The 15,404-nt window shown below is 40.0% G+C and overlaps 1 protein-coding gene across 2 annotated transcripts in view; it reads left to right on the top strand.

The window, feature by feature from the left end:
- The window catches only part of ect2 (epithelial cell transforming 2), a 64,881-nt gene that overhangs the window by 36,310 nt on the left and 13,167 nt on the right, over positions 1 to 15,404 (top strand). For both annotated transcript variants that reach the window (XM_059946209.1, XM_059946199.1), the window contains exons 17-19: positions 4,483 to 4,561; positions 5,060 to 5,179; positions 6,760 to 6,898. In XM_059946209.1, coding sequence (XP_059802192.1) covers positions 4,483 to 4,561; positions 5,060 to 5,179; positions 6,760 to 6,898 — 338 coding nt within the window. The remainder of the gene's footprint in view (positions 1 to 4,482; positions 4,562 to 5,059; positions 5,180 to 6,759; positions 6,899 to 15,404) is intronic.

The following is a 15,404-nucleotide window of genomic DNA, read 5'->3' as shown; positions in this document are numbered from 1 at the left end:
TCCATTTCCTTTCTAAATGAACATCCCTCTACTCTGAGGCCCTCTGGTCCTAGACTGTCCAGCTATGGGAAACATCCTCTCCACATCTACCCTATCTGGGCCTTTCAACATTCAGTAGGTTTCAATTAGATTCCCACTTCATTCTTCTAAATTACAGCAAGAACAATGTCCAGAGTCATCAAATGCTCCTCATAACGTAACCCTTCCATTCCCTAAATCATTCTCATGTGCCTCCTCTGAATCCTCTCCAATGTCAGCATCTTCTTTCTTGGATAAGAAGTCCAAAACTGCTCACTATACTTTAAATGAGACCTCACCAGTGCCTTATAAAGTCTCAGCATTACAACCTTGCTTTTATGTTCTAGTCCTTAAGGAATACATGCTAATGTTGCATTTGCTTCTCTCATCACCGACACCTGCAAGTTAACCTTTAGGAAATCCTGTACAAGGACTCCCAAGTCCCATTGTACTTAGGATTTTTAATTTTTCTGCCTGTTAGAAAATGGTCCACATTTTTTGTATCTTCAGCCAAAGTGTATGACTTCCTGATGCTATATTCCATCAGCCACTTCTTTGCCTATTTTCTTAATCTGTCTTAAGTCTCCCTACTTCCTCAACACCTATCTTCATATTGACCACAAAACCATCAATTTTATCATCCAAATCGTTGGTATAATGTAAAAAGAAGCAGTCCCTACACCGACTCCTGCTGAACTCTACCAGCTGTCAACCAGAAAAGAACCCCTTTATTCCCAATCTTTGCCTCCTGCCAACCAGCCAATCCTTTATTCATGCAAGTATCTTTCCTGTAATACCATAGCATCTTGTTAAGCAGCATCATGTGTGACACCTTACTAAAGACCTTCTGAAAATCCAAGTACACAACATCCACTAATTCTCCTTTGTCTATCCTGCTTTTACTTCCTCAAAGAATTCCAACCGATTTCCTTAAGGAAACCATACTGACTACAGCCTATTTTATCATGTGCCTCCAAGTACCCTGGGACCTCATTGTCAACAAGCAAATCCAACATATTCCTAGCCGCTGAGTTCAGGCTAACTGGCCTTTAATTTCCTTTCTTCTGCCTCTCCCTTCTTGAAGAGAGTGGCATTTTCAACTTTCCAGTGCTCAAGAACCAAGCCAGAATCTAGTGATTCTTGAGAGATCGTTACTAATGTCTCCACAATTTCTTTAGCCACCATTCTTCTGATGGTTTTTAGAAGCTTCCCAGTCCTCTACCTTTCTGCAAATTTTTGCTCTATTATATGCCTTCTCTTTTGCTTTAGTTGTTTTTGACTTCCCTTGTCAGCCACAGTTGCATCAACTTGCCTTAAGAATACTTTTACTTTGGGATGTATCTATCCTTTCCTTCCGAATTTCTGTTAGAAACTCCAGCTATTACTCTTCATCCCTGCTAGTATCCCCTTTCAATCAAATTTGATAGGTCCTCTCATGTGCCTCTATGATTGCCTTTATTCCATTGTAACACTAATACATCTGACTTTATCTTCTCCCTCTCAATTTGCAGGCTGAATTCTATAATATGATCACTGCCTCCGAAGTGTTCCTTTACCTTGAACTCCCTAATCAAATCTGGTCCATTACGCAAAATGCAATCCAGTATAAGCTTTCCCATAGTGGGCTCAACCACGAGCTGTTCTAAACAGCCATTCTACAAATTCTCTGTCATGGTATCCACGACCAACCTGATTATCGTGATCTACCTGCATATTGAAATCCTCTTTGACTAATCTAACATTGTTCTTTTGACATATATTTTCAATCTCCTATTGTAATTTGTAGCTCACATCTTGGCTACTGTTCGAGGGCCTAAGTGTAACTCCAATCAGGGTCTCTTTACTCTTCCAGTTTCTTAACTCTCCTAACAGGATTTTACATCTTCTGATCCTATGTCACCTCTGTCTAAGGATTTGATTTCATTTTTTACAAGCAGAGCCACCCCATTCCCTCTGCCTCTCTTCCTACCCTTTTGATACAATGTGTATCCTTGGATAACAGCAAACAGATAGCAAGGGTCAAAATTGGTCCACTTGAAGATCAGCTTGATTATCTATGCATGGATGCAAAAGAAATTGAGATCTTAAATGGATCTTTTGCATCTGTGTTTATTTGGGTGATGGACAATGTTTATAGAACTGAGGCAAAACAGCAGAGATGTCATGGACCATATCCAGATTACAGAAGAGGAGATGCTTGCTGCCTTGAGGGAAATTACAGTGGACAAGTTCCCAGAGTTTGACAAGGTGTCCCCTTGGACTTAGTGAAAGGCTAGTGCCGAAATTGCAGAACCCTTGGCAGAGGTATTTAAAATTTCTTTGGCTGCAGGTGAGGTGCTGGAGCACTGGAAATTAGCTCAGGTTGTTTAATTCAAGAAAGGGTCGAAGAATAAACTGGGAAATTATAGATTGGAGAGTCTGACATCTGTAGTGGATAAATTACTGGAAGGGATTTTAAGAGACTGGATATATGTGTTTGAATAATGCCTGATCAACAATAGCCAACGTGGTTTTGAGTGTCTTGTCTAACCAAACTTGGAGTTTTTAGGGGAAAGTTGCCAGAAAAGTTGAAGGAAAGCAGTGGATGTTGTGTACATGGATTTGACAAGGTCCCACATAGGAGGCTAGTCAACGCAGAGAATGCTGGGGGAACTCAGCAGGCCAGGTAGCCTGAGGTTCGTCAGGAAGGTTCTATCATCTGACATTCAGGATGAAGGAGTAAATTTGATCTGACGTTGGCTTCGTGGGAGAAGCCCAGAGAGTGAGGTTGGTGAGACAAAAGCTTAAGGTTGAAAGATGAACTATTTAAGGGCAACCTGATGGGAACTTCAAGTGTGAAACGAGATGCTAGTGGAATTGTGGATGCAGGATCTGTTGCAATATTTAATGGCAGTTTGGATGATTACATGGATGGGAGAGGTATGAAGTGCAATGATCCAGATGTGGGTCAATGGGACTCGGTAGAAAAACATTGCAGTAGAGACTGGATGAGGTGGACGGTTTCTGTGGTGCAATGCTCTGTGACCGATTCTTTGATAGAGATTTTTGTGTCTTCTATATACAGGTGAGACCCCAAAGTATAATCTGCATTTCCCTGGAAGTGGCCACAGAATTAGTTAAAAATGATGTATAAGGCAAAGATGTCATTTGGTTACTTGTCTGCATTGGTCAAGACATTGAGTATACACTTATGGAAGTTGCATATATAGTAGATATTCAGAGTTGTTCCCAGGGTGAAAATGTCAAACACTAGTGGGCATATAGGTTTAAAGTGACAATGGGGAATGTCTAGAGGAGATACAGAGGGCATTTATTTTACACAGGGCAATTTTTATTCAGCAACGTTAGTAGCTGGAACACACAGGATGGGGGGTGTGGATGATGGAAGCAGATCCAATATTGCTATTAAAGAGGTATTTAGACAGGCACAAGAAGATTCTGGGAATGGATATATATATATAGGTCATGTGCAGCGAGGTGTAATTGATTTAATTTGACATCATTGTTGTCACAGATATGGGCTGAAAATCCTGTTCCTGTGCTGTACTGTTCCATGTTAAAATAAAGCTAGCTTTATGAAGGGACTCTGCTTTATGGAAATTTTAATTTTCTGTTGTTTATAATTGAATTTGGCCCTAATTAATTCTATAATTGGACCTAGCCTTTTAGTTCCTTGCTATTCAGAAAACAGAAGTGCTTGTTATTGGATGCCCAAATATTCCACAATGTAGTTTTTATAATTTGTTTGGGAAATGCTGCTTCACCTCCCAATGTTATGAGCATTATTGTTTGAAGTTGGGGTTTCAATAGGTTATGCTGCATTTTTGACATGCATAAGAACCTTAAATCAGTGATGACGTTTGCATGTACTGAATTTACTATTGACTCAATTAAATAACAAAATAACACTTCAGTTTGACCAGTCTACTAATATTTTTTATTTTTCTATCATATTAGATACAGTTACTTTCCACTTGGTCAGGTGTTAAGATTAATTGAATTGTTTATAAATTTATAAGTTATTAGTCATGGAGATGTGCAGTATGAAAACAACAGGCCCTTTGTCTTAACTCGCCCATGAAAACCGAGGTGCCGACCTGAGGTAGTCTCACTTGCCTGCATTTTGTCCATATCCCTCTGTACCCGTCCAGATGTCTTGAACATGGTGTAGCATCACCTCTGCCACTTACTCTTAGCTTGTTCCATATGTCACCAGCCTCTGGAGAAACGTGACTCTAAATCTTTTCCATCTCTCAAATCTGTACTCTAGCTTTAGACTTTTTAATTGTAGGAAAAAAAAGACTGACCTTTCACCTTATTTTTGTTCCTTATAATTTTGTAGATTTCTATAAGGTCGCCCCTCAGCCTCTTGCGCAGCAGGGAGAGTGATCCCAGCACAATCAGTCTCTTGCCTCTTACTTTGTTAATTTATTTTGCATAAGGCATTACTATCTTTTTTTTTAGGCATATCAATGAAGATAAAAGAAAAACTGAAGGTCAAAGACAAATTTTTGACATTGTCTATGAAGTTGATGGTTGTCCTGTAAGTATATATAATAGTATGAATAAATAGGACTATCTAATTTGGTAATCTCTGGATGTATTTGTGATTTCATAATCACTTTTCTGATTTTGTTTAACTTGTGTAGAGCATCAAATGTTTGAAAATTGGAGAATATAAAAGTGAGAGCTCTGTCTGCAAGGGCCATGAACAATAATAGCGGGAATGAATCAATATATGACACCTGTATATTTTGAGCATGTCAGCCATTTTAAAGACACAAGTTCAGAATGTGCAAAATCACGATTTGGGAAGTTTACACACCAGTTTTGTTCAGGTGTGAAATGGTTATTTGTTGTTTTGAGTCTGCCCAGTTCAAAATTCACTAAATAAAAACACAAAATGCTGGCAGAACTCAGCAGGCAAGACAGCATCTATGGGAGGAGGTAGTGATGATGTTTCGGGCCGAATCCCTTCACTAAAAGGTTTAGAAAAAATATCATGTTAGCCACACTGACTCTTCACTTGACTGTTATATAGGCCAACTTGCTATCATCTCACCGCAACCTTGTCCAGCGAGTGGAAACAATTGCACTGGATGATGAGTTGTGTGACCGAGGGGAACAAGTTACTTTATTCCTATTTAATGACTGCCTTGAGGTAAGAGTGCATTGAAGCATTTAGAAAATAAATGAAAGACCTTTTTAATAGTGGTTTGATGAGTACATAAATGTGCAGGTTTAATTGCAAAATGCATGAGTTTCAAAATATAGATTTTTAAGTTAAAGGGAAGTTCAAAAATTGATTTTAAAACAAAACTTTGAGATTGCTTGCATTAGACGTAATAAATCTCAGCAATTTAATGTAACTGGATTTGTAGCTGAAGCTCTTATTTGCTATGTTTTTTCAGTAAATCAGTTTAACGTTTAATTAAAAAAGAAATCTGAAATAAAACCAGAAAATACTATGAAGCCTTCAGCAGAACAGAAAATGCTGTAAATTGTTCCTGTTTAAGTTCCCTGTGGAAAGTGGAGCAGCTTCCAGTAGTTTCTGGTTTTATCTCAGATTTGCAGTATCTGCAGGTTTATTTTTGGTTTTCATTAAAAATATTGAAGATCATCTGATTGCCATTATCATAGTCATGTACTTGGAATAATTTTGCTTGAGTTTCTTTTAAGAACAGTGGTGAGAACTTGTAGATGGGAATACTAAACATTAGTAGAACGTGCATCCAGTTATTGCTACTAGTTGAGCACATGAAGGAAATTACTAGACCCTAACTGCATTTATCCACAAATCATTAGAAGAGTATTGACAAAATAAAAGATGATCACATCTGGGACTCCTGCTATGACTTATGATGTGAATGTGGAAGGTTGATTGAGTAAGTTTACAATCATAGTATCATCTGTGAAAAGAGTAGTCCTTGGCTGCAGAACAAACTTTGATCAGCTGGAGATTGAGGAAATTTGAAATAGATTCTCCCCCCACTCCCTCGGCCATCTAGGGGATGTTTAAAATGTTAAACATGCTACCTGAGAGGACCATGTTCTCATGAAAGTTATTCAGATGAGCACGTGAGATGCCAAGGCATAGAAGTCTGCAGGCTGAATGCTGAAGAACAAAATTAGTATGGAGAAGTACATGATGTGATATACTCTGCAGCACCTGTCTATTCCTTGTACTTCCAGCATTTTACATTCATTGTATTTTAAGTTCCTTTTTTCCATCTGTGTATAAATGGCTTTTACTGAAGATAATCAGGAATGGGGTGCCAAAGCCATTTCAAACTAATACTAATCCTTTTACTAATTCCATTTGTGCAAGCTCATCAACTTACAGTGAATTATGACAAAATAGTCTTTCTATGCCTACTGGTAAACGTGAACCCAAGGACAAATTTTAAAAAACCATTTTTACAACAATCTCTTAATTTTAACTTGTGCAGCATAAAGGATAATGGGAAAACATGAACATTAGTAAATTTGAGGCAACTACAAGCATTTAAAATGCTTTTGGGGATGGGGTGGTTGATGTTTCTGACGTAAATGAATATAGTTTACCTCATTGGATGCAAAAGTTACAAATTTTAAAACTGGAGAGGTTATTTATGTTTTATTTTCATAATAAAAATTGTCTTATTGGAAAAAATATTGTTTATGCCTTAGAGATTTGACACAAAATGTTAATTATTTCCTGTGTTTTTGGTACATATTTGTTGTTGGCAATTATATTTACAGATAGCAAGAAAACGCCATAAAGTAATTAGTTCTTTCAAAAGTCCTCATGGTCAGACACGACCTCATGCATCCCTCAAACACATTGTGCTGATGCCTCTTTCTCAGATAAAAAAAGTATTGGATATTAAGGAGACTGAAGGTCAGTGCAAAAGTATGCTTTGAAAAGGTATTTTAAAACTTGATTTTCTTTTTCTTTTTCTTCCATTTGGCTCCTCAGCCCATGTACCTATTAAGAATTTTTCAGGTAGTTTTTAGATTAAAGATAGAGTGAATTCTGGATAATTGGGAACAGTGCATTTTTGGCACAGTTAAGTGGCTGCCCAAATTCACTGAAGCTTAATGGAAATAGTTAAAAAGTTATTTAAAAAATACTCAGTTTTTACTGAGTAACAAATTGTGTTTAAACAAAACAGAACAGATGCAGCAAGTACAGTAATATAAAACTGAATTAGTTCTTAATATTTATCAACAGAGAAATTCAGCATACACTGCCATGTTCTCTTGATTGTAAATGAACAAGATCAACACAGATGCCTTATGTAGATAATGGGCTACCTTCATATAATACTATCAACTATTGCATCCTCCAAATCTTCATTTTCCCTGGAGCATTCAAGGTGATTGTCCATACCTTATAATTTTTATATTTCCTACTTGTTGAAGTAGTGAAATTGTTTCATTTTCACTCCTAGCCATTTCTGGCATCTCCAAGCCTGAATGCTTGAAAGCATAATAGGCAAAACATTTATGAATTGCTGTACTGCTTATTCCTCACCAACTGTCAGTGACCAACACCACTTTATTGAACACAAGCACCTATCTGATGCTAGTTAGAAACTGTTTGGCAACAGTCTCCTGCAATTCAGCTGCACCATGCCCCAAATAACAAAAGAAATTCTGGCTATTTTCTTGATTTAGTTTTTGTTCTCACAATTTGTCCCCAATAAGCAGCTGCCTTGATTAACTGATGGTCCAGTTAACCAGAATCCACTGTATTGTATTAAACTTGCATACAAATATTTTGCTAATAGGTTAACTTGTGATTGTCTGTGTAGGTATCCTTACGGTGTTTCTGGATTGGGATGGGTGCCATAAAGTCATGTATCTATGATTTTATATATTTTGTTACGTACTCCGTAACTGGGTGTCTGACCAGCAGAGAAAGAAGAATCTGTTGGAGTCTGGTGGTACTATATTCAAAGGTGTTTATTAGTAAAATAAGCAAATCAACACCAATACTGCAAATATATAGATAACACAAGTTAGCAATAATAAACCTAAAAGTGTAGGAATAATAATAAGCAATAATAAATAAGCTCTATCGATGTCTAGGGGTAAATGAATTGTCATAGAAAAATATAAAGTTCAGTTCAGTTCATGCATGCTGAGGTAGGTATGGTTGTTGTGTTGTAATTGTTGGAGAGAGAGAGAGAGCGAGATGTAACAGCAACTGTTGCGCCAGGCAAACCTTTTATTCCTTTCTTAATCGGTCGTGTTGTTGTGGCCATTCAGTTATGACTCCTCTGTCATTCAGCTAGACCGTTCTTCTGTGGTGGACTTGTCACTCTGGCATGAGTGGACACACACACACACACACACACACACAGACACACAGACACACAGACACACACACACACACACACACACACACACAGACACACAGACACACAGACACACACACACACACACACACACACACACAGACACACAGACACACACACACACACAGACACACACACACACACCCCTCCCCATCCCCATCCCCACCGGCCCTGCTATAACACTGTGAGTTCAACTGACCGATCTCCTGGTTCAGTCTCCGATGCCCCCACCTTTCCTGTGGGTTCCAACACTCAATCAGTGTCCACTGGTGTGTCTGAAGGGTGTCTCTCCAGACCTGTCTTTTATCCCTACTCACGGGGTCTCCGCTATCAATCAATTTTGAATGACTGTGTCCATCAAACCAGCCCACTCGTGCTGTCCACTGAGGAATGTTAATGGGCAAAATGGTAGAAGATAAATAACCCTTGCAGAAGTCATAATACAGTAAATCAACAAGTCTCTCTCCCCTCTCATCTGTAGCAGATGTTCTTGCTTGTTTTTCATCTCTTTCTCTCATGAGCAGCATAGCAACAGTAATGGTTCATGATTCTCGGGGAAGGGGGATGGGTAACTCTGCACCCCATTGTCCATCAGAACTGTTCATCACTCAAAACAATATATAGTGCATTTACTGGTAGTTATGTTCACAGCACTTTGTTAGGTAGATAAATCAAAGCTAGCTTTCCCTACTGCTTCCTTGCCAATCAGGCCTTTTGCAGTTTCCATACATTCTGACCCAGGTACTGAAGTCACTTGGAGTCCACAGACCCCCTCCCCTAACCCTGGATGCCCCAAGGTTTTCTCAAAGTGAGAAGAGGAATTCTTGTCTTCAGCCATCGTCAGGCAGTGCTCCTAATTCCTGAGCACAAAGAAAAGCTGAAATGGGAATATTTTGTACAGAAGGTCATGCAATGCGGGTCCAAGGAAACTGATGAGATTCTATGTGACTTGTGGCTTGGGAGACTGGTCCATGTTCAAAGATTTGGCTGCTGGCAATTTGTCACTACTATCACAGACTTTATCAGGAATTGTGTTGAGGACTGTGTACCAAAGAAAACAATCCTAACGTTCCCAAACTAGAAACCATGGGTGAACTAGGAGATCCATTCCCACCTGAAGTCTAGGTCTGTAATGTTCAAATCAACTGACCCTGACCTTTGCAAGAAGTCAAACTAAGACCTTCATAAAGCTGTCAGAAATGCTAAGAAACAAGATCGAGTCACAGAGCATCCATCAGTTACGGCTTACAAGCAACAAAACAAAGTCAAACTGCATTGCTGACAACACATCCCTTCCCAATCAGCTTAACTGATTTTCAGATTCAGAGAGCAGTTTATTGTCATTTAAAAACCACAAATGCAATGCAGTTAAGAAAATGAGACAACTTTCCTCCAGAATGATATCAACAAAGCACATGACAAAAACAGACTACACCAGAAAATCCACATAACGCTTGGCAGTCCCCAGAGTCTGGAGAGGCTGTCAGCTTAGTGCATTCCCTGGAAAGGAACTTCAATCCCACCAGGCAAAACAAGACCAAAACTAAAGCTACAAGACCTGCACAAAACCACATAGTTACAACAGTGCAAACAATAGTATAATTGATAAAAAACAGACCGTGGGCACAGTAAAAATAGTCCAAAGATGTTAAAAGACTATAAGTTCAAAAGAACCACCACACAGTTTCCACAAGTCCTCAGGGTTGCGATTGACTTGTCATCCCACGCAGGTGGCAGAAGGGAATACCCCCGCTATGGACTTCCACGCCGCCGCCCGACTAAGCCTCGCAGACGCAGCACACAATGAAACTCCGTCGGACCCAGCCTCGCAGACACAGCACACACTGAAAGCGACCTGAGTGCAGTGGACTCCGAGTCCGTCGAACCTCCGAGCCTCCGACCATCCCCTCTGGCACAGCTTCTCCGAGCACCATCCTCTGCTGAGCATATTAAGATGCCCCCGCCAACAGCCATTGGCAATGTGGCCCTGAGGACTGGGGGCCTGTTCTTCCCAGCAGAGACCCGGACCTTGCAGCAGCAGCAGCAATGGAGAAGGTCTTCCTGGAGATTTCCAGATGTTCCTCTGTGCTCCCACATCCGTTTTTCATCCAATTATGATTGCGCACGGCACCCCTCTTCACAAATAACAGATGATCAGCTCCGGAGTAGCAGCTGCAAGCTGCGTTGCGCCGCCATCTTGGAATATAATTTTATATGTGCACCTGAGTACACAGTCACTGCAGCAGACTTGAGACTAGTCTTGTGCAGAGTAAACCCATAGAAAGCATCTGGCCAGATGGTGTCCCTAGCCTGTGCATATCACCTGGCAAGAATATTTGCAGACATTTTTAACCTCACCCTGATTCAGTCTGTGGTTCCTTAGCTACTTTAAGAAGACCACCATCATCTGATACCGAAGAAAAACGTGCCTTAACGACTACTGCCCAATGGCTGTGACAGCCACCATTTCGAAGTGCTTTGAGAGGATGGTCATGGCACACACACTCATCCTCCTAGACTACCTTGATCCACTACAATTCACTTACCACTGATCCAAGCTGGTGGCATGGTCAAGTGCCACAACCACTTTGTTGCTGTATGTAATATTCATTTGAGTCCTTGCATCTTTGTTATGATTGAAGAATCCTTGCCTTCGTAAGTTATTGTGTGCTATGTGCTTTATACCCTAGTTCGAAGAAATGTTCTCTGGTTTCTATATATAATATATGGTTATAAGTTATATACATGTATGTAGTTAAATAACAATAAACATCACTTGACTGTTACAAGTCTACAGCAGATACCAACTCACCAGCTCTACACTCATCTCTGGAGCATCTGAACACTAAAGTCAACTATGTCAAGCTATTGTTTACTGACTGTAGCTCTGCCTTCAACACTATAATTTCAAGTAGGCTTATCATCAAACTCTGGACCCTGGGAGTTAATGTTGCCCTCTGCAACTGGATCCTGAATTCCCTAACCAGTAGACTAGACTGCAATCAGTAATGATAGGCAACAACACTTCTGCCACGATAATTCTTAATGCTAGTGTAATTTGAACACTATTCTTAACACAAGGCTGAATCCTCGTACTCCTCAAATACTTGCGACTGCATAGCTAGATTCTGCTTTTACTCCATCTAAAAGTTGACAGATGATACCACCGTAGTGGACTGTATCTCAAGTAATGATGAGTCAGAGTACAGGAAGGATTTAGAGGACTTATTTTGTTGTAAAGATAATAGCCTTTCCTTAACATCATTGACTTTGGGAAGGAGGGCATGCACATGCTCCTGTCTACATCAGTGGTGCTGATGTTGGGAGCTTCAAGTTCCTAGGAGTGAACATCATCAAAAGCCTATCCTGATCCAACCATGTAATCGTCACTGACAAGAAAGCTCACCCGTCAACTTCCTCAGGAAGCTAAAGAATTTTGGCATGTCCCTACCAACTCTTAATGATTATAATAAGAACATTATTGGTCCCGTGGGATTTAAAAACACACTTAGCAGTGTGCAGACTTAACTAATGATAAGATGCAGAGTGATAATATACACAATATAATTTTACAAATTTTATTTCATGTACCATAGAAAACATTGTCTAGATGCATAATCGCTTGATGTGGCAACTGCTTGGCACATGACTGCAAGAATTTAGAGTTGTGGATAGAACTCAGCGCATCATGGCGGCCATCCTTCCACCCATGGACTCTCTGTACTCGCTGTCTCAGTAAGGCAGCCTTCATCAAAGACCCACCCTTGACATTTCTACTGTCTTTCATCAGACAGTAAATACAAGAGTCTGAAAGGATGTACTACCAGGCTTAAGGACAGCTTCCCTCCTAATATACAATTAATAATTAGTTGCTTAATAATATTACTTTGCGAGTTATTTATACTGTGGTGTGCACCTTGGTCTGGAGGAACGTGTCTTGTTTGGCAGTAAACATGAATCCTGTCGAATGACAATAATAAACAAATTCCAATTTATGATCAAGGTCACAGCATGCATGCTTATCATCACAACCAGTAAGAATCCCTGGCTTATGACTAATCAAAATGGAGCAACAGCATTTGGGAATCTGAGGGATTGTGTAGCAGCCTTCAGATCGGGGAGATGTGATGGCTCTCAGGGAAGCAAGAACTGTGCTTTCTCTCTCCCATCAGGCAAGCAAAGCGGGAGTATTCTGGGAGAATATACCACTTCTGCGATACCAGGGACATGAGACGCATTTGGCAGGGAACTCAGAAGGTAAGGTGAGGAAGACCCTGGCCAGAGTCAACGCACACAAAACTGTGGGCATCAGTAATATACCAGGTCGGTTCTGAAAGACTGCAGCCCAGCTGAGGTGCTGGTGGAGGTATTCAACATCTCTCTGGAACAGTCCATTGTCCACTCAGTTTTCAAGGCAGCAACCATCATTCCAGTGCCAAACACGGCGACGTTAACCTGCCTAAATGACTATCTTCCACTGGCATTTACATCAATCATTATGAAATTTTATGAGCAGCTGGTAATGGAGCACATTAAAGCCTTACTCCTGGCTACATTGAACCTTTTCCAGTTCACATCACTTGAATCAATCTACTGATGATGCAATAGCCCCTGCCTTCCACCCTGTTCTGTTTCACTGGAAAAATGGGGTCTCATGTCAGGCTGCTGTTTATAGACTTCATTGTGGTATTTAATGTGATCAGACCCCTGAAACTGGTAGGAAACTTGTCCTCGCTGGGCCTTAACACCTCCTCTGCAACTGGATCCTGGACTACTTAACAGAAAGGCCACATTCAGTCTTTTGGGCAGCATCATCTTCAGTCCTATTATGCTGAGCACTGCCACTCCCCAGGCTATGAGCTCAGCCCACTGCTGGTCACACTGCCTACGCGTGACTCTGTTGCAGGATTCAGATCAACTCCCTGATCAAGAAGGCACAACAGCAGCTCCACTTCCTAAAGAGATTGTGGCAAGCAAGGCTTCTTCCACACCACCACCCCCATCTTAACTGCATTTTATAGGAGCACCATTGAGTTGTATCGCCATCTGATATGTGAGCAGCCAAGTATCGGACTGGAAATCCCTACAAAAGATGGTAAGAACAGCTGAGAGTATCATGTGGGTCTCCCTACCAACCATTGTATTTATCAGGAGTGCTGCATATGCAGGGGCCTTAGTATTATTGAGGATCCCACCCATCTATCTAGCATCCTCTTCGACATTCTACCGTCAATCAGGAGACACTGATGCATAGAAACAAGAACAGTCAGAATGGGAAACAGTTTCTTCCAACAGGCTTATTAGGCTTCTGAACTCCTTGCTGCATTGCATTCAAAGTGTCACTGGTTGATCTGTTCTGTACCTTATAATTAATTTATGCACTTTATGTGTAATTCATCCATAGATTTTAGTTTCATAAGTTATTGTATGTTATGTGAACTACTGTGCTTTACACCCTGGTTCTGAGAAACATCTCATTTGATGGTATATATGTGTATAGTTAGATGACAATAAACTTGACATGTTTCTTTGAAAGTGAAAAAGATGAAGAGCATATCACCACCTTCCTAATGTATCAAATATTTGATGCTTCACCAGTAGCTATTTGCTACTTATGTTATCATGATAACATGTTTGGTACATATTATTATGTTTGCTACATATCATGTTATGTTCATGTTATCTTTGGGCACGTCAGAACTTCAGCACTAGAATGTTTATCTTTGAACTTAAAAGATTACTTAAGAGTAATGACTAAAATTCATGAGACCATTTCAGGAAGCTTCATTATCAGAACAGCTGGGATGAAGAAAATACATACTGAAATTGGAGAAAGTGCAGATTTGAATCCATGCTGTGACCCTTATTTATAAATCTGCCTTGGCATTTCAAATGATGACTAGAAGAATTATTGAGCATGAAATTCAATAATATTCCTTTCTAAAAGAAAATGTGAATCAATGTTTAATTGTTGAGTACTAATGATGAAAGTTTAAATTGTAAATTATTTGTATCCCTCAAAGTTCAGTGATCAAAGAATCTTTTTGTAGAATATGGGTGTACTTAGTGACCTACCCACAAAAATTGAGTTGCCAGATGAGTGAAGCTATATGCACTATATGTCTGTAATACAGCAAAAACAATGTGCTAAGTTGGAGCTAAGTGAAATTAGCCATTAGAACACATTTGAAATTCTATATCTACCAAATTCTGTCATGGCAGATGATTAGAGATGCTAACGGGAGGAAGAGGTCACAAAACCATCCCTGTTCTTGAAGATGATAGGGTCCAGTATGACCGTGTTAGAAGACATTCAAATCTATGTTCAGCCAGATGTAGGTGATCCATCTATTGAACTGCAATTGATTTTAAATTTGGTGTGATGTCTGAAATCTCACTGTAGCCTTTCAGTCCAGCCAGGGAGACACTGGATATTTGTGTGAATGGTGCTGTCACTGTCAGCAAACTTAAAGAGCTGATTGTGGGCTTCAGGAAATTTGGGGGGGATGGGTGGCGTGGGAGACAAACAAGCGCCATTCTACACTGGGGAATCTGGCGTAGACAGACTCAGCAGATATAAGTTCCTGGGCATTAATGTATTTTTCTTGTAAATATTGCTTATACATTCAATGCAGAAAAGTATGCAGACGTGGTCAAGAGGTTCAGTTGTTCAGACCAAACATCAGAATGAAGAAGAAATGTGATCTAAATGACTTTGACCGTGGAATGATTGTTAGTGCTAGATGGTGTGTTTGAGTATCTGAAAAATTACTGATGTCCTGGGATTTTCACATGCAACAATCTTTAGAGTTCACAGAGAGTGGTGTGAAAAACATTTATCTAGGGTTTGACAGTTCTGTGGGTGTAAAGACCATCTTAATAAGAGAGAGGAGAATGGCCAGATTGGTTTAAGCTGACAGGTAGGCAAAAATAACTGAAATAACCATGTTTTACAATAGTGTTGTACAGAAGAGCACTGTTGAACACACAACACATTGAACCTTGAAGTGGGTGGGTTACAGCAGTAGTGAACCACCATCATCC

Source organism: Hypanus sabinus, chromosome 2 (assembly GCF_030144855.1).
Source record: "Hypanus sabinus isolate sHypSab1 chromosome 2, sHypSab1.hap1, whole genome shotgun sequence".
In the NCBI taxonomy this organism is placed as follows: domain Eukaryota; kingdom Metazoa; phylum Chordata; class Chondrichthyes; order Myliobatiformes; family Dasyatidae; genus Hypanus; species Hypanus sabinus.
Note: the sequence above shows the minus strand (reverse complement) of the source record. Positions and strands in the feature narration are given on the sequence as shown.